We start from the raw sequence: 22,350 nt of genomic DNA, 5'->3' as shown, positions 1-22,350 counted from the left end.
GAATATTATTCGCGAATATCGCATATTCGCGAATTCGCGAATTTCGTGAATATAGCGCTATATATTCGTAATTACGAATATTCGTTTTTTTTTTTTTTTTTTTCTTCACAGTTCACATCACAGTGATCATCCCTCTCTGCTTCCAGCTTGTGTGGTGTAAAGAAGGCTCTCATACTACTGTGTGAGACTGGCGCGCAAAAAATCGCATGTGCGAAAATTAGCATGTGCTAATGTTCGCATATGCGAATTTTAGCACATGCGACTTTTCGCGTCTACTAATTTTGTATATGCTAATATTCACATATGTAAATCTTCGCATACGCGAAAATTTCGTATATGCGAAAATAAAGCGAGAATATAACGAATGTGCGAATATTCGCGAATATATGACGAATATTCGTCCATATATTCGCGAATATTCGCGAATTCGAATATGGCCTATGCCGCTCAACACTATTTATAACACCCTTCCCCTCTCTGCTGCCTCTTTATAACACACTTCCCCTCTCTGCTGCCTCTTTATAACACACTTCCCCTCTCTGCTGCCTCTTTATAACACACTTCCCCTCTCTGCTGCCTCTTTATAACACACTTCCCCTCTCTGCTGCCTCTTTATAACACACTTCCCCTCTCTGCTGTCTCCTTATAACACACTTCCCCTCTCTGCTGCCTCTTTATAACACACTTCCCCTCTCTGCTGCCTCCTTATAACACACTTCCCCTCTCTGCTGCCTCTTTATAACACACTTCCCCTCTCTGCCTCCTCCTTATAACACACTTCCCCTCTCTGCTGCCTCCTTAAAACACACTTCTCCTCTCTGCTGCATCCTTATAACACACTTCCCCTCTCTGCCTCCTCCTTATAACACACTTCCCCTCTCTGCCTCCTCCTTATAACACACTTCCCCTCTCTGCCGCCTCCTTATAACACACTTCCCCTCTCTGCCGCCTCCTTATAACACACTTCCCCTCTCTGCCGCCTCCTTATAACACACTTCCCCTCTCTGCCTCCTCCTTATAACACACTTCCCCTCTCTGCCGCCTCCTTATAACACACTTCCCCTCTCTGCCGCATCCTTATAACACACTTCCCCTCTCTGCTGCCTCCTTATAACACACTTCCCCTCTCTGCTGCCTCCTTATAACACACTTCCCCTCTCTGCTGCATCCTTATAACACACTTCCCCTCTCTGCTGCCTCCTTATAACACACTTCCCCTCTCTGCTGCCTCCTTATAACACACTTCCCCTCTCTGCTGCATCCTTATAACACACTTCCCCTCTCTGCTGCCTCCTTATAACACACTTCCCCTCTCTGCTGCCTCCTTATAACACACTTCCCCTCTCTGCTGCATCCTTATAACACACTTCCCCTCTCTGCTGCCTCCTTATAACACACTTCCCCTCTCTGCCTCCTCCTTATAACACACTTCCCCTCTCTGCTGCATCCTTATAACACACTTCCCCTCTCTGCTGCCTCCTTATAACACACTTCCCCTCTCTGCCGCCTCCTTATAACACACTTCCCCTCTCTGCCGCCTCCTTATAACACACTTCCCCTCTCTGCCGCCTCCTTATAACACACTTCCCCTCTCTGCCTCCTCCTTATAACACACTTCCCCTCTCTGCCGCCTCCTTATAACACACTTCCCCTCTCTGCCGCCTCCTTATAACACACTTCCCCTCTCTGCTGGGCTTTATTAATCAGGCCCCCGGTGAAGGTTTCTCCCTCCCTGCCTATCACAAGTGTAATATGTGTATTGTGAAGGTTGAGGCGGTGTCTCATGTACTTCATTTGCAGTCAGATTGAATCATGTCAGGTATGGTACTTTCTTTTTATGCACTAACACCTCCTGATTTACCTTCCACATCCCAAATAATTCTGTGCTTAAATGTTATTGCCATAAGGTTCCGAAATAACACTTTTAGTTTTTTTTTAAATTAACTTTCCAATAATTTTCCACAGATTCTGTGACAAAGTGAAGGTGTATAGTGTGATCAGGATCTGTGTGCCCTCGAAAGATCAAAAATGCTACAAAGCAGTGTCCACAGTTGGATGTGTGCAGTAAATAATGTCCATTTGACTGAGGGGAAAGACTTCCTCCAATAAAACAGAATCTGTCATGGCCGGCCATGATTTCCCATGAAGGGAAGTGGTGTCTAGCAGATGAAGGAGGTACTGCCCAAGACTTATGGCTGCTCTCAGAAAAGCCTTTTAACAACAGAAAGTTCCAAGTAGAAGGTATGTGGCCTGCTATACGATCTGCAGCCATGGAGAGAGTAGCCTAGCTAAATTTCAGTCCACTATTCATTATTTGAGAAGATCAACCCCCATAAAAGACCAATTTTCGATGCAATTTTGGGTGGTCTTTAGTTTGATGCTGCATTTCAGTTTGGGCAAAAATACTATATAACTGCAGAAAGTGCTTTGAGTGTGCACAACACAAACCTACAGTTAGTAGCATAAAATAATGCAATGTGTGAATGTAAATTGAGAAAGTCCCATTTAAATCTCAACTGGCTAAAATGCCAGATGTAGAATATATAAAATAATGTAAACCAGACCACATTTCTCCCCAGGACATAAGGAAATAGAAAGCGATGAGTGAAGTGAATGCCTTAATGCACTTGTCATTTCATATACAGTTCATTCATGTTTTAATCATATTATTGCTTTATTTTATTTATTTATTTTAAGTATCAGAGAAATCAAAATATTTAGCAAAAGACTAAATGGTACGATTCCACAAATTACCGTACATATAGAAACCAGCTGGGAGTTGACAATGACACCATTGGTATATAACGGTGATGTTTTATCCTAACACTAACCGCATTCATTCACATGAACATAAAGTAATATTGCTGTTATACAATTGAAGTAAGGGTTCCGGAAATGCTGCTATACGGCGTCTCATTCGGCATTCACAGAAGCAGACAATGGCAGAATGAATCAGCAGTGATGATCATTTGATGTGTTATATAAAGCCATCAAACAATGAATTAATGACATCTTCTAATTATTATGAGTAATTAATACATGAGCATTAGAATCGTTAACAGTTTTATGCTGCAGATGACAGAGGAGGTTTTTTTTAAGCAACACCAGAGGTAGTTTTTCTGAATGTAGTGGTGTATGAATATGATCAGCTTGGTAATATGAGGACATGGCTGAAAGTCATGTATAGATTGCTAGATTAAGTGAAATCCTTTAAAAATAATGAATCCCCTCGATTTTGTTTTCCTAATTAGAGAAGATGCTAAAAACATTATTTGTTTCTATTCTGGTTCTGTTTTTTGTTTTTTTCAGACTACAATTATGCCATCTTACTGGAGCTCATTTAACAGCATTTAGTTATATCCTTTGCAGCATGACCCATGGACCATAGACATCAAGAGACAGGCGCTGTCACATTAATATGAATTAGATGAGATGCCACTAGTCGTTCTACAGTCAGAGGTCATCCTACAGGGAGGGGATGCTAATCTATGCTGTGAATGGTGGTAGATCCAGTGTTATCTCTACTGGTATCACCTTTCACTGTACTCCTGTCTGAAAAGAAAAGAAAGGCATAACTGGAAAATAATCTGTACAGGACAGGAAGTGTGAGCTTAGTTTTAGGCCTTGTGAAACCTACTGTAGGAAACTACAAGATTTCAGGCAGGGGCGGACTGACAGACCTGTCCATTCAGACGTTCTCCGAGGGCCCAGCCGGGGAAAGGGCCCGCTGCGCCCACCGCCAGTCATATATAATCCTCCTGACATTTTTTTTTTTTAAACAGCTGGTCCTGGCCCGGGGAAAGGGCCCGCTGCTGCCGCTATGTCTGTGAAGAAGAGTCCCGTTTCCTCTGTATCGTAGCTGGGTGCACTGCTTTTCTTCCTCCAGGCAATCACTGTGGAGGAAGCCCTTTATGAGGACCGCAGTGGCTGCCTGAGAGAGGAGCTTACGTCACGCCCCACGCTAGAGCTCGGCGGCTGCCAAAGATCACTGCGCCGCTGCTGAAGAACTCCCTGCTTGCCACTCATGTATGGTTCATTGCTGGCGATGGAAGCGTGTGAGTGAGTGAGGGCAAGGGGTGACACAAAAACAGGCCAGCCTGGCCAGGTGAAGTGGGTGGGGGGCTTATAAGTGTACATACTTCTACCTGCCTTTCACCGCTCCCGACAAGATGGCAGTGGCACAGTCAGAGATAAATGTTATATCTCTGATTGTGCCATCATGTAGGGAATGGTGAAAGGTAGGTAGAAGATAGTGACTGAAGGAGTAGGCCTCCCAACAGCACAGAGTATTTCTTGCGTGAGCTGTAATGAGACAGTCTTCCTCACTGCAGTTCCCTCCTGATATACTCTGTGCTAAAGTGCTAATGCTGTAATCAAGAGACCTCAGCCTCACCTCAGCAGGGGACAAGAACAGCCCAGGTGAAGTGTGGTGGCTTATGAATGTACTAGTCACTATTTTCTAGCTGCCTTTCACTGCTCCCTACATGATGGAACATCAGAGATATAACTTATATCTTTAACTGTGCCACTGCCATCATGTGGGGAGCAGTGAAAGACAGGAAGAAAATTGTAGGAGTAGGCTTCGCAGCAGCACAGAGTATATCTGGCGGTAACTCTAGTGAGGCAGACAGCTTTGTTCAGTGTATGCAATGGCAAGATAACTATGGGGACTAGAAATTTGTGGAAAAAAAATGTAACCAAAAAAAATATTAATAGTACATTCCCAATAAAACCCCTTAATGACACAGGGCTTTTCTGTTTTTGCACTTTAATTTTTTCCTCATCACCTTCTAAAAATCATAACTCTTTAAATGTTGCACCTACAGATTCATAGGAGGGCTTTTCTTTTACCACCAATTGTACTTTATAATGACATCAATCATTTCACCACTAAATTTACTGCAAAACCAGAAAAAAATATTTGTGGGGCAAAACTGAAAAACAAAACAACAAAAATGCAATTTTGTAAATTTTGGGGCTTCCGATTCTATGCAGTGCACTTTTTGGTAAAAATTACACCATATCCTTATTCTGTAGGTCCATATGATCAGGCTAAGTTTCCACTTGTTTTTTTTTTTCTGGCAGTTTTTGGAATACTGCCACTGCAGTTTTTGAGCCAAAGCCAGAAATGTATTCAAAAGGAATGGGAAATATAAAGAAAGGACTTACACTTCTCCTCCCTTATGGATCCACTTCTGACTTTGGCTCAAAAACTGCAGTGGCAGTGGCAACTTAGCCTTACAAGGATACCTAATTTATATAGGTTTTATTTTATTTTACTACTTATTATAACTACATACACCAAAATTAGTATGTGTAAAATTATCATTTTCTGACCTCTTTAACTTTTTTATTTTTCCATATACAGGGATGTATGAGGGCTCATTTTTTGTGCCGTGATCTCAAGTTTTGATCTCAAGTTTTTATCGCTACCATTGTTTTGATCAGACATTTTGATAGCTTTTTATAAAAAACTTTAGGTTATACAAAGTGGCCAAAAATACGCAATTATGGACTTTGGAATTTTTTTACGTGTACGTCATTGACCGTGCGGTTTAATTAATATTATATTTTTATAGATTGGACCTTTTCGCATGTGGCGTTACAGCAAATGTTTATTTTTATTATGGTTACATATTTTTTATTTGGAATTTGGGATAAGGGGGTGATTCTAATTTTTTATATGGAAGGGATTAATGAATGTTTTTTCTTTTACTTTTTATTCAATTTTTATTATTCTTTTTTTTTTCTACAGTTTTAGTCCCATTAGGCGACTTTTAGGAGGAATGAGTAGATTCCTCAAGCGGATCAATGTGGTTCCATAGAACCACGTTGATCTGGGTGCTCTGCGCTCGATTGATAAAGCCTGGTTTAGCCAGGCTCCATCAATCTCAGAGCCGGGACCTGGATTGAAGGATAGGTAAGCCCTCCGGCTACCTTAGCGATCGTGCTGTGGGGGGTGGATAAACTGGACCACCAGGGATGGTTTAAATGTCCCTTTAGACGCCGTCTTGTCGGCTATTAACGCTGGCCCACAGCTACAGGAATCAGCTGGGAGACGCCAGTATGAGATGCCATACACCGCTTGCAGTCTCAGGACGAGCCGCCTCGTCCTTAGACGGCAACTGGTTAAATAATCCCCCCTATTCTCATTTTTCAAATAAAATAATGTAAATAAACATATTTAGTAACGCTGCATGCGGAAATGTCTGATCTGATCAAATATAACAATACTGGAACCGCACAGTGAATGGGGTTAATGTAAAAAATACCAAACAACAGAATTGCTGATAACTGAGCACTTCAAATACCATAAAAAAAATTACAAAAAGTGATCAAAAAGTCCTATAAAAACAAAAAGGTTCCAATAAAAACAATTAAAATTAAGGCGTAAAAAAAATAAATTATCCCTCATACAGCCTTATATACAAAAAAAATAAAGTTACATAGGTTAGATTAGGAAAATTTTATGCATACTAATTTTCTTTAAAACAGTTAAGTAAATTTGTAAAATAAAACATGATGTAAAACAGCACGAATCACTTCCCAGCGTCCGGAATGGCTTGCTCTTGCATCTGTAGCACATCAATCTGTGGTGCAGCCAGGGCACAGGGAGGTGATTTAAGGTAGACATGGAGAAGGCTCATGCTAGCCCCAAAACAAGTTGCCCTATTGTCTCACATCTGATCACGCTGCTCCTATTGGATGAAGGGACGGCGTGCGTGGCGATGTGATGACGACGATACAGAGCGACGGCGATGCAGGGGATCCCGGAGAGGACGGTCTGGAGCACCGGGGACATGTAAGTGATCATCACCGGACCACACGGGGCACCATACACGGCTATCCGGCGGCAGCTGAAGCAGTCTGCGCTGCCGGATAGCCGTTTATGCGATGGCCCCGACATACAAAAGCATCGTATGTTGATGCTGCCTTCAACATGCGATGGCCTCTGAGAGGCCATCGCATGTTGAAATTATCGTACGTCGGGGCCATCGTAGGTCGGGGGGTCACTGTATACATGGGAAGAATTGTGGTCTGCTTCTGGTTATTTACATGGGGTGGGGTGTATAAATATGAGGGGTTGGTATAATAGGCAGCAGAGTTGGCATAACAGCATAGTAAGGAGGGGGTTCAGTGTGTTTATGTGGGTTTGGTATAGTTAGGGGGATTAGCATTGCCATCCCTCCAAGTATACCATAGCCTCAAACGTACTGCACCCCCCTCTTGTTTTCTATAGCAACTATTCATATACATACTGACTGTGTTATTCCACAACAGCCTTCCTGCCTCCAAGCCACAGCAGCCTGCCCCCCAGCCACAGTAGCCTGCTGGACTGTTTTTGTGTATTTACAATGTATATTGCACTTGTTGATATCTTTTTGGTTCTTTTGTGTGTAAAGATTCTGTTATTAAACACTGTTCAGAAGACGGAATTTGTACTCTACTCTGATATGTAGGGGTGGGGCATAGGGAGTGGTTTGGTCGGGAATAGGGACAGGGCAGAGATGGGGATGGGGTAGAGTCTCGCTGGGGGACCTTGCTTTATTTGGTCCGGGGGCCCTGAGTGGTGCCCGTGATTTCAGGATTATTATAAAATATAGGTAGTAAAATGGAAAATTTGAAAAAACATAATTATAATTTTTTTTTAAAATATGATTCATATAAAAACCTGATTTAAACATAGTAACATAGTAAGTTCATAAGATTGAAAAAAGACCAGAGTCCATCAAGTTCAACCTATATTCCTAATGAGTCCCTATTGAGTTGATCCAGAGGAAGGCAAAAAACCCTCATACTAGAGGTAAAAAATATGGCAGTCAGAATAAATCCCTGGATAAACGTTCTGTCCCAATAAATCTAGAATACATAACCAGCGATGTTATTATTCTCCAAAAATGCATCCAGGCCCCTTTTGAACTCTTTTACAGAGTTCACCATGACCACCTCCTCTGGCAGAGAGTTCCATAGTCTTACTGCTCTTACAGTAAAGAACCCCCGTCTGTGCTGGTGTAGAAACCTTCTTTCCTCTAGACGTAGAGGATGTCCCCTTGTTATAGATACAGTCCTGGGTATAAATAGATCATGGGAGAGATCTCTGTACACCCCCCTGATATATTTATACATAGTAATTGGGTCGCCCCTAAGCCTTTTTTTTTCTACACTAAATAACCCTAATTCTGATAGTCTTTCTGGGTACTGTAGTCCTCCCATTCCCCGTATTACACTGGTTGCCCATCTTTGAACCCTCTCCAGCTCCACTATATCTTTCTTGTACACTGGTGCCCAGTACTGTACACAGTATTCCATGTGTGGTCTGACTAGTGATTTGTACAATGATAGAATTATTTCCTTGTCGTGGGCATCTATGCCCCTATAGATGCACCCCATGATTTTATTTGCCTTGGCAGCAGCTGCCCGACCCTGGTCACTACAGCTAAATTTACTGTTAACTAAGACCCCTAAGTCCTTTTCCATGCCAGTTGTCCCAAGTGTGCTCCCATTTAATACATAATCCCAGCCCAGATTTTACTTCCCCATGTGCATTACCTTACATTTATCAGTGTTGAACCTCATCTGCCACTTCCCAGCCCAAACCTCCAACCTATCCAGATCCATTTGTAAGAGTGCACAATCCTCTATTGTGTTGACCACTTTACAGAGTTAAAGGGCTACTCCGGTGAAAACCTTTTTTCTTTTAAATCAACTGGTGGCAGAAAGTTAGACATATTTGTAAATTACTTCTATTAAAAAATCTTAATCCTTCCAGTACTTATTAGCTGCTAAATGCTACAGAGGAAATTCCTTTCTTTTTGGAACACTGATGACATCACGAGCACAGTGCTTTCTGCTGACATCTCTGTCCATTTTAGCAACCATGCATAGCAGATGCATAGCAGATGTATGCTAAGGGCAGCATGGTGGCTCAGTGGTTAGCACTGCTGCCTTGCAGTCCTGGGGACTTGGGTTCAAATCCCACTAAGGACAACAATAAATAAAGTATTATTATTATAATAATGTCAGCAGAGAGAACTGTGCTCGTGATGTCATCAGAGAGCATTCCAAAAAGAAAACAATTTCCTCTGTAGTATTCAGCAGCTAATAAGTACAGGAAGGATTAAGATTTTTTAATAGAAGTCATTTACAAATATGTTTAACTTTCTGCCACCAGTTGATTTAAAAGAAAAAAGGTTTTCACCGGAGTACCCCTTTAAGTATCATCTGAAAAGATTGTTACTTTACTATTCAACCCCTATAGGTCATTAATGAATATAGTAAATAGAATAGGACCCAATACTGACCCCTGTGGTACCTCACTAGTAACAGTCACCCAATCAGAATAAGTACCATTAATAACCACCATCTGTTTCCTATCATTGAGCCAGTTACTTACCCACTTACACACATTCTCCCCCAGCCCCATCCTTCTCATTTTATGCACCAACCTTTTATGTGGCACCGTATCAAATGTTTTGGAAAAATCCAGATATACGACATGCAGCGATTGCCCCTGGTACAGTCTGGAGCTCACCTCCTCATAAAAGCTGATCAGGTTAGTCTGACAGGATCGTTCCCTCATAAAACCATGCTAATATGGGGTCATACATTTATTTTTATCAAGATATTCCAAAATAGCATCTCTCAGAAAACCCTCAAGCAATTTACATACAACGGAGGTTAAACTAACAGGTCTATAATTCCTGGGGTCACCTTTTGACCCCTTTTTAAATATTGGCACCACATTTGCCATGCACCAGTCCTGTGGAACAGTCCCTGTCACTATAGAGTCCTTGAATATTAAAAATAGGGGTCTGTCTATTACATTACTGAATTCCTTTACAACACAGGGGTGAATGCCATCTGGGCCTGGTGATTTGTCTATTTTTATTTTTTTTTGTAAGCGGTACTGTACTTCTTCCTGGGTTAGACAGATGACCTGTACTGGGGAGTTTACCTTATCTCGCTGTATTTCACCTGGCATTTTCCTCTGTGAATACAGTGGAGAATGATTTGTTTAATATATTTGCTTTTTCCTGATCCCCGTCTATAATTTCTTCCTCATAATTTTTTAAAGGGCCTACACTTTCATCTTTGACCTTTTTGCTATTTATATAGTTAAAGAAAATTTTGGGGTTAGTTTCACTCTCTTTGGCAATCAGTCTTTCTGTCTCTATTTTTGCGTCTTTTATCTGTTTTTTTTACATATTTTACATTTTTCTCTATAGCTTTTTAATGCTTCTTCACTGCCGTTCTGTTTTAGTAGTTTAAATGCTTTATTTTTGTCATTTATTGCCCCCTTAAAATTTTTATTCATTCATATTGGTTTTCTTTTATTTCTGACCCTTTTATTCCCATAAGGTATATACCGTACTTCTTACAGTGAGAATTTCAAATATTCTAAAAAGTCTCCCATTTAGTGTCAGTATTCTTGTTTTTGAGGACATTATCCCATTTTTTATAGTTAAGGGCTTCTCTGAGTTGATCAGACTTTGCCTTCCTAAAGTTCATTGTTTTTTGTGGCCCCTCTAGAGATTCCCTTATTGAAGAACAAGTTATAATGTATTATATTATGATGACTATATCCTAGGTGTTCTTCTACCTGCACATTAGTTACTCTGTCAGGTCTGTTGGTTAATATTAAGTCTAGTAGGGCGCCCCTCTGGTCGGGCCCTGCACCATTTAGGACCGAAAATTGTCTTTAGCTATAGTCAGAAACCTGTTTCCTTTATGAGATTCATAGGTCTGTCTCCCAGTTTATATCAGGATAGGTAAAGTCCCTCATTATTATCACCTCATTCTGATTTGCTGCCTTTTTTATTTACCTCAGTAATTGATCTTCTGGCTCTTCCAGTATGTTTGGTGGCTTATAGCAAACCCCTATCAGAATTTTTTTTTTTTTATCACCATACATTTCTACCCATAATGACTCCACTTTATCGTTTTCCTCCCATATATCCGCGGCCTTCAGACTGGAGTTTACATAAAGACAAACTCCTCCCCCTTCCTGTTTTGTCCAATCCTTCTTGAATAGACTATAAGCCTGTATGTTGACCGCCCAGTCACAGTTATCGTCCAACCAAGTCTCTGTTATACCCACTATGTCATAATTCTCCTCAGACAATATCTACTCCAGTTCGTCAGTTTTATTGGTCAGACTTCTGGCATTAGTCAACATGCAATTCATAGGTGTATAACATATTCCCTTTAAAGCCAAATACCTTCCATCGCTATTCTTCTCTTCTGTCCCTTCCTCTTATATTACTTCTGTTCATTGTAGGATGGTTGGTAAGTTTTTTTTTATCAATCTACATGGCTGAATTTTTTATCTTGACCACAGTGCCACAGGATAATTTAGGGTTTAAAAACAAAAAGAAAACAAAAAACATGCTATATGGTGTGTGGTACATTCTACATAACTGTGCATATTTGTGTTATTGGATCTTCAAGCACTATGGTTCTCGGTTTTGTTTTTCTCAAAATACGGCTGAAAAAAAGTAGTGTTACATTCTACTAACATCCCACTTATGATGTTCCATCTGATGCACTTATTAGACAATAATACCAATAAACAAACAGTAACCAACATAAAGTGCCCATATAATAGTGCCAAACTTCTCCCTACGTAACGTTACCCAAACAATAAACTTGGTGATGCAGCTGCATCCTATGACGTATGGGACTGAAAATTGGTGGTCGAACTTCCCAGGCCATCAGGGCCAGGGGCGCCAACAGTCAGCAGGATCAATTGATGTTCCCTGTGCATGAGTCATTCATTCTTAAAGCTGTCCCTGAAATGTGATTACTTGTTTCAGTACTCTTCTTTTTAGAGAAATGAATAGGAGCTGCTGGTGCTATCGACAGTGTTATATAAATAATATGGTGAAAAGCTGAAAGCTACATGCTCATGGTGGAGAAAGCAAACACACTTAAAGGGGTACTCCACTGGAAAACATTTTCTTTTAAATCAACTGGTGCCAGAAAGTTAAACAGATTTGTAAATTAATTCTATTAAAAAATAGCAAATATGTTTAACTTTCTGGCACCAGTTGATTAAAAAAAAAAATCCAGTGGAGTACCCCTTTAAACTACACAGCTGTGGTAGAGACCAAACATAGAACAAAACTGTAGATGCCTACAAATTAGTCCATATTATGATATAATAGTATTAACTTACCTGTAGGGTTCTAAAGTTTGTAAGCCAAACTGAAGGGCCTCCTCCCATATTTTCAGCTGAATGCAGAGATCCATAGCAAAGTCAAGAGCCTTGATCTTATAAATATTCTTGCTTGGTAGTTGACTTTCGTCGATCAACTTCTTACACAGTTTTAAGGCTTCTTTAAAATCTTATTTTTATTAAAGAAAATATGAGCTTATATGAGACTATCTCTTGTATTTAGGTGCAGGCAGTGGGTTGGTCCATTAGGAGGATTTAGGCCGATAAGCCACCATTCATTTGTTATCCAGGATAGTAACATGCTGCCAATAATTCCCTATTTATATTTTGACTGATACAGCACAATCTAACTTTGAAAACAATGGGGGTCATATTTAAAACTCTACACACCAAAAATTTCACTTGGTGCCAAAATTTTGGTGCAAAAAAGTTTCCTATTAGATATCCAAAGTGTTTTACATAAGAATCATCCAAGGTTTACAATAGTCGTGCCAGTTTTTCAAAAGTGGGTGTGGTTATGTAAATTGTTTGTTTAACATGATATTTCCAAAGGGGTGAAGAGTCCATTTTACAGGAAAAATCCACACCAGCTCTTTGCTAGTATAGAAATCACAGAAATGGTTGATGGGTTTTTTTTTTTTCCTTTTGAAAAAGGTGTTATTTAATCAATTTTATTGAAAAATAAATAGTTTTTATTGAAAAATGTTAATAAAAACATATTATTATACATTTTTTTCTCATAGTCACTGCACCTGCACTCACATTTAACCCCTGGACACGTTTCATTTATACAGTGATCGCTTGTGTGAGCATTAGTAATCATGGAATATTATGTAAGATGCTTCTGCCAGAATTTTTTTGAAAATGTGAGGAGAAAAAAAAAGGTTTTCGAATATCTCCCCCAAAGTGTGCTATATTCAAATGACCTGTAAAGACTCACAAGGGGGATACCGCTTCTCAGAAGAGTCACACATTCTATGGCTTGATTAAAGTTCCTTAGTCAAGGATACATCATCACAATCCATATCCAGCAGTATCTACTAGCCTTGGCTTCCTCTGTAGGTTACTTATGTCCCAGGTGCCAGTGTAGCTGACTTGTCAAGGCATATCCCAGCATGAGGAATGACAATAAAGCTGGGAAGCAGACCAGCCAAATTAGTCCCAAAAATAAAATTGAATCTTTATTTTATATATAAACATTTTTATGATTATGCATAGAGTTAATCAGCTCTCGAGCGTTTCGAGCTTGCGCTCTTAGTCATGGCACTGACACCATGGTGTCAGTGCCATGACTAAGAGTGCAAGCTCGAAACGCGTCGGCGGTCCACTTGTTTTTAAGTGACATGTCACTCGCCACTCACGTGGCTACCAGCTTTTAACATGATTTATTAAATGTTAAGTTTTACTTGATTTTTCTTCAACGGGAGCTGGATCCACCCCTTTTTTCTCTTTCCAATCAGAGTTTAATACAGTATAACAGAAAATACTATACTATGAAAGCCGTCTGACACCACAGACAGTTTCAAAACAGCATGACCAGGCTAGTGCAAAAGACATTTAAAACGGCTAAAAGGGATACAGTCCATCAGGTCACATCCTGTATACAAGACCACGACTTCCACCCACTAGGAAAACACCTTCAAGAGCACAAAATGTAGTTGAAAACACTAAACATAAAATAATACTAATATACATAAGTGCGATAGCATTTACAACATCACCATCACATGAAATGCCCAAAGTGGGGGCTGAACCCAGTGTTCAAGCTCTTGAAGGTGATTGCCCAGTGGATGGGGGGTCACAGTCCAGTATACAGGATGTAATCTGATGGATTGTATACATTGGAGGATTTTTGCTGTTTTTGAATGTTTTTCTCTTTTGTACGTGATTATGCTTTTTTTTTTATAATGCTTGTGGTTTCATATGGCATCCTTTGTATTTGTAATGTATTTTCTGGTATACTGAGTATTTTTGTATTATAAATAAAGATTCAATATAATTTTCGGGAGTAATCTGGAGGTTCAGGCTCTCTTTTTTGAATATGAAAGCTTTCTGCTGTATGTGGAAGCTTCTGCCTCTGCCATCTGGTCCATATTTTGGGTAGGTGGTGATCATTCATCTATATATTTTGCACTTTACATAAAGCATCTCCATCTTTTATAACAATCCTTGACACAAATAACAATATGCCACTATTCTCAAAGGGGGAGATTTATCAAGGGATTTTTTGCTTACAAAAGTTGCACAAAAAGTTGCATTAGCAACTAAGCAAATTTTTGTGCGACTTTTGGATGTAAGCAAAAAGCTACAAAAGAGCCTACAAAAGTACATTTTCATTTTCACTTTGCAGTGGTCAGGAATTTATCAAGTGCGAAAGTCGCACAAAAAGTCGAAAGCCCTCAAAAACTGTGTAGCCTGGAGCTGGCTTACAAAACAGCTTTGGAGGGCAGATTTTTATATTTCCCGCTAGCCGGCTCCAGTGGGAAATATGATATAACAACTGTACAAAGGAGCCCAGGCTGGCATCACTCAGCAGCCACCCGGGCTCCGTCTGATTCTAACCCCACTACCCTAACTTAATGACGGGGACAGGGACATTGCTTTACATCCCCCTGCTTGTCTCCCACCTGCCCCACTGCACATCTCCCACCTGTCTGCTACCTGTTGCAAGACTACAACTCCCAGCATGCCCTTACAGTGAGGTCTTGTAGCAGACAGGGAGATGTGTAGGAGCCATCCCTGCCATCCCTCAGCACTGCGGTACATGCTGAGGGATGGAAGGGACGGCTTCTGCACATCTCCCAGGTGGCTGCAGTGTTACGTCAGCCCGGGCTCCTTACCACGGCACCGGAGACTTTACTTTAATTTCAAATTTCTCGCCGCGTCCCGTGTCATGGGACCCAGCGGCAAATATGAAATTCATGCTTGCTTTCCTGGCTTGCATGACTACAACTCCCAGCATGCCCTTACAGTAAGGGCATGCTGGAAGTTGTAGTTGTGGGGCTGGTGACAAGCTTGCCACCTGCCCCCTGCCGCACAACTGCAACTCCCAGCATGTCTTTACTGTAAGGGCATGCTGTGAGTGGTAGGGGGGGGGGGGGGCGTGTGTCAAGCTTGTCACTTGCCCCCTGCCGCAAAACTACAACTCCCAGCATGTCCTTACTGTAAGGGCATGCTGGGATTTGTAGTCGTGCAGCTGGGGGTAGGTGACAGGCTTGTCACTCGCCCGCACATCTCCCGCACCACATGACTTCAACTTCCAGCATGTCCTTACTGTAAGGGCATGCTGGGAGTTGTAGTCGTGCGTCGCGGGAGATGCGTGGGCTGGTAACATTAAATGTATTAACCTATTTTTCTTGTTTGTTTGTTTTTTTTCTCATATCCGTGTATCCTGTGGACTACTTCGGATTCGGTGGACTGCATCGATGACCAGCATTTTTTTTTATCTGTTAATGTTAAATGGGCACTGTCACCAACTTTATTTTTTGATATGTTGTAGTACTTATGCACTACAACATATCTGTAATATATTTTCATAATTTTTTTTTTTCATTTTGAGGGTGAATTTTACGTTTGAAAACCGGCCACTAGGGGTCTGCCTCCTAGTGGTTGGCTGCAGCACGGCATGACATCACACCTGAATTCGGACTGATTGCGGCCGGGCAATCAGTCCTTATTCATTTACACTGCGCTCGCTCCCTGCCTGTGAATCAGACAGGCAGGAGCGATTGCATTGGCTCCCCAGCCACTGGTGGGAGGCCACTCCTCCCGCACATGTCATCGCCGCTGCTGCTCCTGCACGCCCACTGCCGGACTCTGCAGTATCAGTAAGCATCAGAAGGAGGGGAGGGGGGTGTTTGTGACAGGCGGAACTGGGTATGGGGGGGGGGTGACGGAGGGAACAGGGTATGTGGTGGCGGGCGTAGCAGGGTGCCTCCAGCTGTTTCACTACTACAACTCCCAGCATGCCCGGACAGCCAATAGATGTCAGAGCAAGCTGAGAGTTGTAGTGGTGAAACAACTGGAGGCACCCTGTGTAGATGAACTAAGGGCGCCCACCAGCAGGCATCAGTGACGTGGTGCCTGCTGGGGAAGTCTGCTTGGTAGTGAGCACGCTACCAGGCAGACAAAAAGTTATTTTTAATATAGTAAAAAAAAAAAAAAAAAATTTAAAGCAGGGAGGGGGTTAGGGATAGATGTGCAATAGTCAGGGACAGAAAAAAAAATATAGGATGGTGGGAGCTACCCTTTAATAAAATGGTTAATGAGGGCTTGTGAGGGAGTGTTTTTTGAAATACAATTTTTTTTATGTGTTGTGTTTTTTTTTATTTATTTACTTGAAAGGTTTATTAGTGGAAGCTGTCTATTAGACAGAATCCATTACTAAGCCTGGGCTTAGCGTTAACCCCAAAAACAGCTAGCGCTAACCCCCAATTATTATCCCGGTAACCACTGCCACAGGGGTGCCGGAAAGAGCTGGTATCAACAGGCCCGGAGTGTCAAAAATGGCGCTCCTGGGCCTAGGCGGTAACAGACTGGCGTTATTTAGGCTGGGGAGGGCCAGTAACAATGGTCCTCACCCACCCTTGTCAGGCTGTTGCTGCTTGGTTGGTATTTGGCTGAAAATAAAAATAGGGGGAACCCTATGCTTTTTTTTTTATAAACAACTAATTATTTATGCATAAAAGCATACGGTTCCCCCTATTATTATTCTAAGCCAAATACCAACTAAGCAGCAACAGCCTAACGTTACCAGGGTGGGCGAAGACCATTGTTACTGGCCCTCCCCAGCCTAAATAACGCCAGCCTGTTACCGCCTAGGCCCAGGAGTGCCATTTTTGACACTCCGTGCCTGTTGGTACCGGCTCCTCTCGGTACCCCTGTGGCGGTGGGTACCGGGGTAATAATTGGGGGTTAGCGCCAGCAGTTTTTGTGGCTAATGCTAAGCCTGGCTTAGTAATGGATTCCATCTATAAGACAGCTTTCACTACTAAGCCTGTCAAGTAAATAAAAAAAAACACAATACGTTTAAAAACAAAATTATTCCAAAAAAACACTCCCCTACAAGCCCTCGGGATTCAAAAGGGATTTATTGTTTTTTGCTTATGTAAGCCACATTTATCAACCCCCTGTGATAGTATGATAAATGTCTCATACATAAGCAAAACTAAAGCAAGAAAAAAATACCTACAGAACTCTATTACCAAAGAATCAATGATAAATGTCCCCAAATATGCCTAAATTATTAGAAGGCAAGTTATATTACCCATGGGCTGGATTAAAGTAAGGCCACCACATGGCACTATGTTATGTGGCATCAGCCACAATATATAAGGGCAACCTGTTAACAATAATGATAGGTTGGTGGTAGTTTGGAGCCTAAACCTTCCTTACAGGTTGTCATTAACTCTCAGTAATGCATTATACCATGTACATTTACCTACTTCCAGACAAAGGCACAACACACATGTAGAATATTAAAATAGTCATTTTGTGGTAAAAAGCCTTCTTAAAGATACCATAGCACTCCTTATGTTATTTAATATGGTCAAGTGTAACCTGTTATGTATATGAAGTAAAGTACTTGTAAGATTTAAGATTCTTATCAACAGGGTTTCTCTCATTGTATAGTGATGTTACAGCTACCTACCCCTGGGCTAACGGATTATCGGGTCCCCGCCAGCTATAGGATTGAGCACTTTTGTTGATGAAGACGGTGCAGCAGGTGTTAAGTCGCTGTCAGTTAACTCTCGCTGCAGATGTTAAATGACAAAGAGGATAAAGCTGAACGCTCTGTGTTCCCCGAGGCTGGATTTTTGCTTTATAATCCTAGCTTACATAAATAATTTTGACAGCTATAATCTGCAATATCTGTTACAAAAAATGAGGGAAAATGTAAAACCATTGGTATTCAAATTCCTTTATAATAACCATTTTATTGGTTAAAATATTTTAGATTAATAGAAAATGATGCTCATTTCCTAAAACCTGACTGTACCATACACATTAGAGAACCAACTCCTATTTATATGCTCATTCAACTCAGCAAAATATACATCTGTCAAATATCTACAGCACCTCTTACACTGGGATAGGATAAAAGTGAAAATACCAACACAGCCAAACTAAGCTTGGTAATGGATAGCCAGTGAAACCCGCCATCACTCACTGATGTCCATGGATCCGGATGAAATCTATTTTTGTAATCTGCAGTATAAAGCAATGATCTAAACTAAGCAGCACTATGCTATACAAATGTCTAGACTTACCAAGCAAAGGTTCTGGCTTATTTTACCAGCAAATTACATGCTACTTATACACTTTATAATCATAGGGTAAATTGGCCTATACCAAAATGACTAACAACATAAAACCAGGCCTGGGTTCTTTCTAAGGCCAGAAACTGCTGTCTATACCATTGTTTGAATTTCTATAATGGATTGTGATAACATAAGGCTACTCGTCTGGTCATTGCAATGTATGTCTCAATGCATAAATTCAATCTAGCTTGCAGGAAGGGGTTAATATGTTAGATGGCAGGGTGCATTGACTCCATTTATGTCCCGATCTACAGTGCTTTATCCAAAATAGTAATGAAGAACAGAGCGGATCACTCACCACGACTTTAATGCTGTGCACTTTATTCAAAGATGATAACAGTGGCTATACAGATGGATCGGCAGGACAGTAGATGTTATGGAGCCCCGTCCGGAGCGACAGCACCGTTTCACGCCCTCTGGGCGTTTCCTCAGGCGCTAGGTCGCAGGGGCCTGACGAAGCACCATAAGGTGCGATACGGCTGTGGCCCAACGCCTGATTTCCCCCCGTTCCACCTTCCGCCTCCCCGCTTCTACGTCGCTTGATCGTGACCTGACAAGCTATATCGTCTTTGACTGGGTGAGTTGCTCCGCTTCCTTCTTTATGTGATTCCATTATCTTAAAAAATATTTTTCCAAGTTTCTGCCCAGTAGGGTGGAGTGATACTGATGTACACCAGTGCTAAGATCCTTATGAGAAGAACCTGACACTTTTCATTAAAGGATACTGTTCTGGGAACGCAGCTCTTCTAGTGTCACAAGGGAACGTTCCATTGCTCCTGAAGCCTCTTCACCCCCAGCCAGCATGTCTTCGTCCTGCCCCAGCACAAACATACGAAAGAAGAAGTACAGTTATTGGCAATAGCTGAAAGAGTTTCAAACATGTTTTGAATATATACATTAGTCCTTTGGGAATGTAGAGATAATACATGCTATCTTACTTTTCAACAACATGAAAGATTTCATACACTACTCCCCCACATTCAACATATTGAATAATTAAAGGCAGCAATTTGTGAGCTTCAAGGAATTTAAATAACAGCATGAAATATTGGGATACTAAACTGAATTCCTAAAATGAGAAAATGGAAAATGTGAAAATGAATACATAATGTCTTAATATTTTAAGCACTGCAATGAGTACCCTTCACCCATATTTGATGTCTCATGTATGTGCGTATGTTCTAGAAGGCTGGTTCCAGATAGGTCATTTGATCACATGGAATTCCAAGTAACAAATATATACACTCTTCAACATTGAAATTGTGACACCCAGAAGGACAAGCCATAAGTTAATGCTAATCGAGAAAGTAGCAGGTGTCAATAAGATTGCAAATTATGAAGCTGAAGTACTTAGCTCCAGTCTGTGGCATAAGGGTGGAAGGGGCTTTAACAGTATAAAGATCAGAACGAAAGTAACTTTTTAGCCACATAAAACCTCAAATTCAGATCAAGTCTGTACAGCATAATTATGAGATGTTCGTTGACATGTCAATTATCATAACTTGTTGCAAAATCTTTAACAATGAAATCGTGAAGCTTTATTATTTCAGAATCATAGAAATAATACAACATCAGGTAGAAACAATTAAACCAGTGTCCAATAAGGCCGCATTAAAACCAATAAACTTGGGTACCACAAGACCTATAGGCAAAAGTTCTCCGGTGTTGAACACATATTGAAATGAAAGATAGCATGAAAACAATAAAGCAAGGATAGTATGGCTCATCTTCCACTCAGGAGACAAAAAGAAGCAACATGCTAGTATAGGGTCATACAATGTCGCACATCTGGGCGTAACGCGAGGAGATCCATGGCTCCCAAACCAAACCTAAATGCTCAACCATGTCATCTCTAATAGCTGTCAATTTTTCATTCAGTATGATTACATTAACCTTATCCATCACCCTCTCATGGACTAAAGAGGTCTGCTTCCATTTAGAAGCAATATAGATCCTGGCAGCTAGAAGGATGTACTGGGAGAGGCGAAATGTACAAAACAGAATTCTGATCGGCTTATACCCAATAGGGCAAAAAGCAGGAGTCCTTGAGATGGTGGAGGACAACACATTGGTAAGTATATTCAAGACGCAAGTCCAGAAAACAGTCACCAGTGTACAGCTCCACCAAACATAGTACATAGTGCCTCTCATCCCACACCCCCTGAAGCAAACGGGGACACTAATGGATATATAGCATGCAATCTAGATGGGATCATATATACGCTATGTAATACTTTAATAGCTGTTTCCATAAGCGCCACATGCCAGCTGCTCTTCCCCACAACAGCACAGCAATCCTGTCACTGACTAAGAAACAATGTGAAGTGAAGATCACTCTCCCAATCCTGCATAAACTTAAAGGGGTACACACAACAATTTTTTTTAAATCAACTGGTGCCACAAAGTTTAACAAATTTGTAAATTACTTCTATTTAAAAATCTTAATCCTTCCAGTACTTATCAGCTGCTGTATGCTCCACAGAAAGTTGTTTTTCTTACTGGAATTCTTATCAGTCTGACCAAAGTGCTCTCTGCTGAGACCTCTGTCCGTATCAAGATTTGTCCAGAGCAGGAGAGGTTTGCTATGGGGATTTGCTCCTACTCTGGAGAGTTCCTGACATGGACAGAGATGTCAGCAGAGAGCACTGTGGTCAGACTGAAAAAAAACTCCAGAAAGAAATATGACTTCTTCTGTAGTATACAGCAGCTAATAAGTACAGGAAGGATTAAGATTTTTATATAGAAGTCATTTACAAATAAATTAAATTTTCTGGCACCAGTTGATTAAAAGATCTTCTTATCCTTTTGGGGTGAAGTTAAATGGTTATAGAGTATGGACAATAATCCTGGTAGATCAGGAGTATAGTAAGGTAGGCCTGGAAAAATATGTTAGTAATTTTAGTATCTCTAAGCGGAGAAAAAGGAGAGGATTTGTCGGCACTGAATTGTTCCAGATCAGGGAGTGAGTGTCGAGCACATAGCTGTGCGTAGGTGGACAATTTCTGTCCGTGGAAAAAGTCATGTAATCTCTTCAGCTTGGCAGTTTTCCTCCAATCATAGATGGGGACAGTCGTGCCTGGAGAAAAAAGAGGGTTAGAGAAGAAGGGGAGACAGTGGATTGTAAGGAAAACCTAAAACAAACTTTACACCAGAGAGAGCGTGAATGAAGGGCCACTTGAGCTGAGTTACTGGACAGGAGGACCACATAAATGCAGTATAGGCCTAAGGGGATAAAAGAGAGTTTTCTAATCCACCCAGCGGGTAGCGCCTTTCAGAATGTTGATAAGGGCTAATTGGGCCAGGTGGACTGCGAAGTAATAGTTAATAAGGTTTGTGACAGACATCCCTCCAAACTATAATAATGAATTATCGTCCGAGAGATGCGCATTGGTTTTTCCAAGTATAAGCAAATAGATCCTTCTGAAGTGCTAATAGATTCTGTATAGGGACCAGGATAGGGAGGGAACAGAAAAGACAGCGGAGGAGACGGGGAACTATCACCATTTTCACTACGTTAATTCTGTCCACCCAAGAAAGATAAGGAAGGTTCCATTTCAAAAGATCAGCTCCAATAGATCGGTGAAGGGGAACATAGTTAGCCCAATACATAGAGGAGAGGAAAGAGGTCAGCTTAACACCCAAATAGGGAAGACCTGAGGAGGAATCCTGAAAACCAAAATTAAGGGAGACAAGTTGGGGGACTGGGGGAGGGATGTTGCAGTAAAGGGCCTCTGATTTAGTTACATTGACATGCAGGCCAGAAAGTTTTGAATTGAAACTAGGGGGTTAGTGATAGCCAATAGGAGGTCGTCTGTAAAAGACTAAGCTTATATAAAGATGGCCCCACAGCACTCC

The 22,350-nt window shown here is 41.1% G+C and overlaps 1 protein-coding gene across 2 annotated transcripts in view; it reads right to left on the bottom strand.

Moving 5' to 3' along the window:
• The window catches only part of SMYD3 (SET and MYND domain containing 3), an 815,165-nt gene that overhangs the window by 119,699 nt on the left and 673,116 nt on the right, over positions 1-22,350 (bottom strand). Inside the window, exons 9-10 of one of the 2 annotated variants that reach the window (XM_056567174.1) lie at positions 19,221-19,308; positions 12,176-12,335 (exon numbers count right to left, since the gene is read on the bottom strand). In XM_056567174.1, the coding sequence (XP_056423149.1) occupies positions 12,176-12,335; positions 19,221-19,308 (248 nt within the window). Of the gene's footprint in view, positions 1-12,175; positions 12,345-19,220; positions 19,309-22,350 lie in introns of both variants that reach the window. The other variant, XM_056567173.1, reaches the window with a different exon arrangement.

This window comes from Hyla sarda, chromosome 3 (genome assembly GCF_029499605.1).
Source record: "Hyla sarda isolate aHylSar1 chromosome 3, aHylSar1.hap1, whole genome shotgun sequence".
NCBI lineage: Eukaryota > Metazoa > Chordata > Amphibia > Anura > Hylidae > Hyla > Hyla sarda.
The sequence above is the reverse complement of the archived record's forward strand: the minus strand, read 5'-3'. Positions and strand labels throughout refer to the sequence as shown.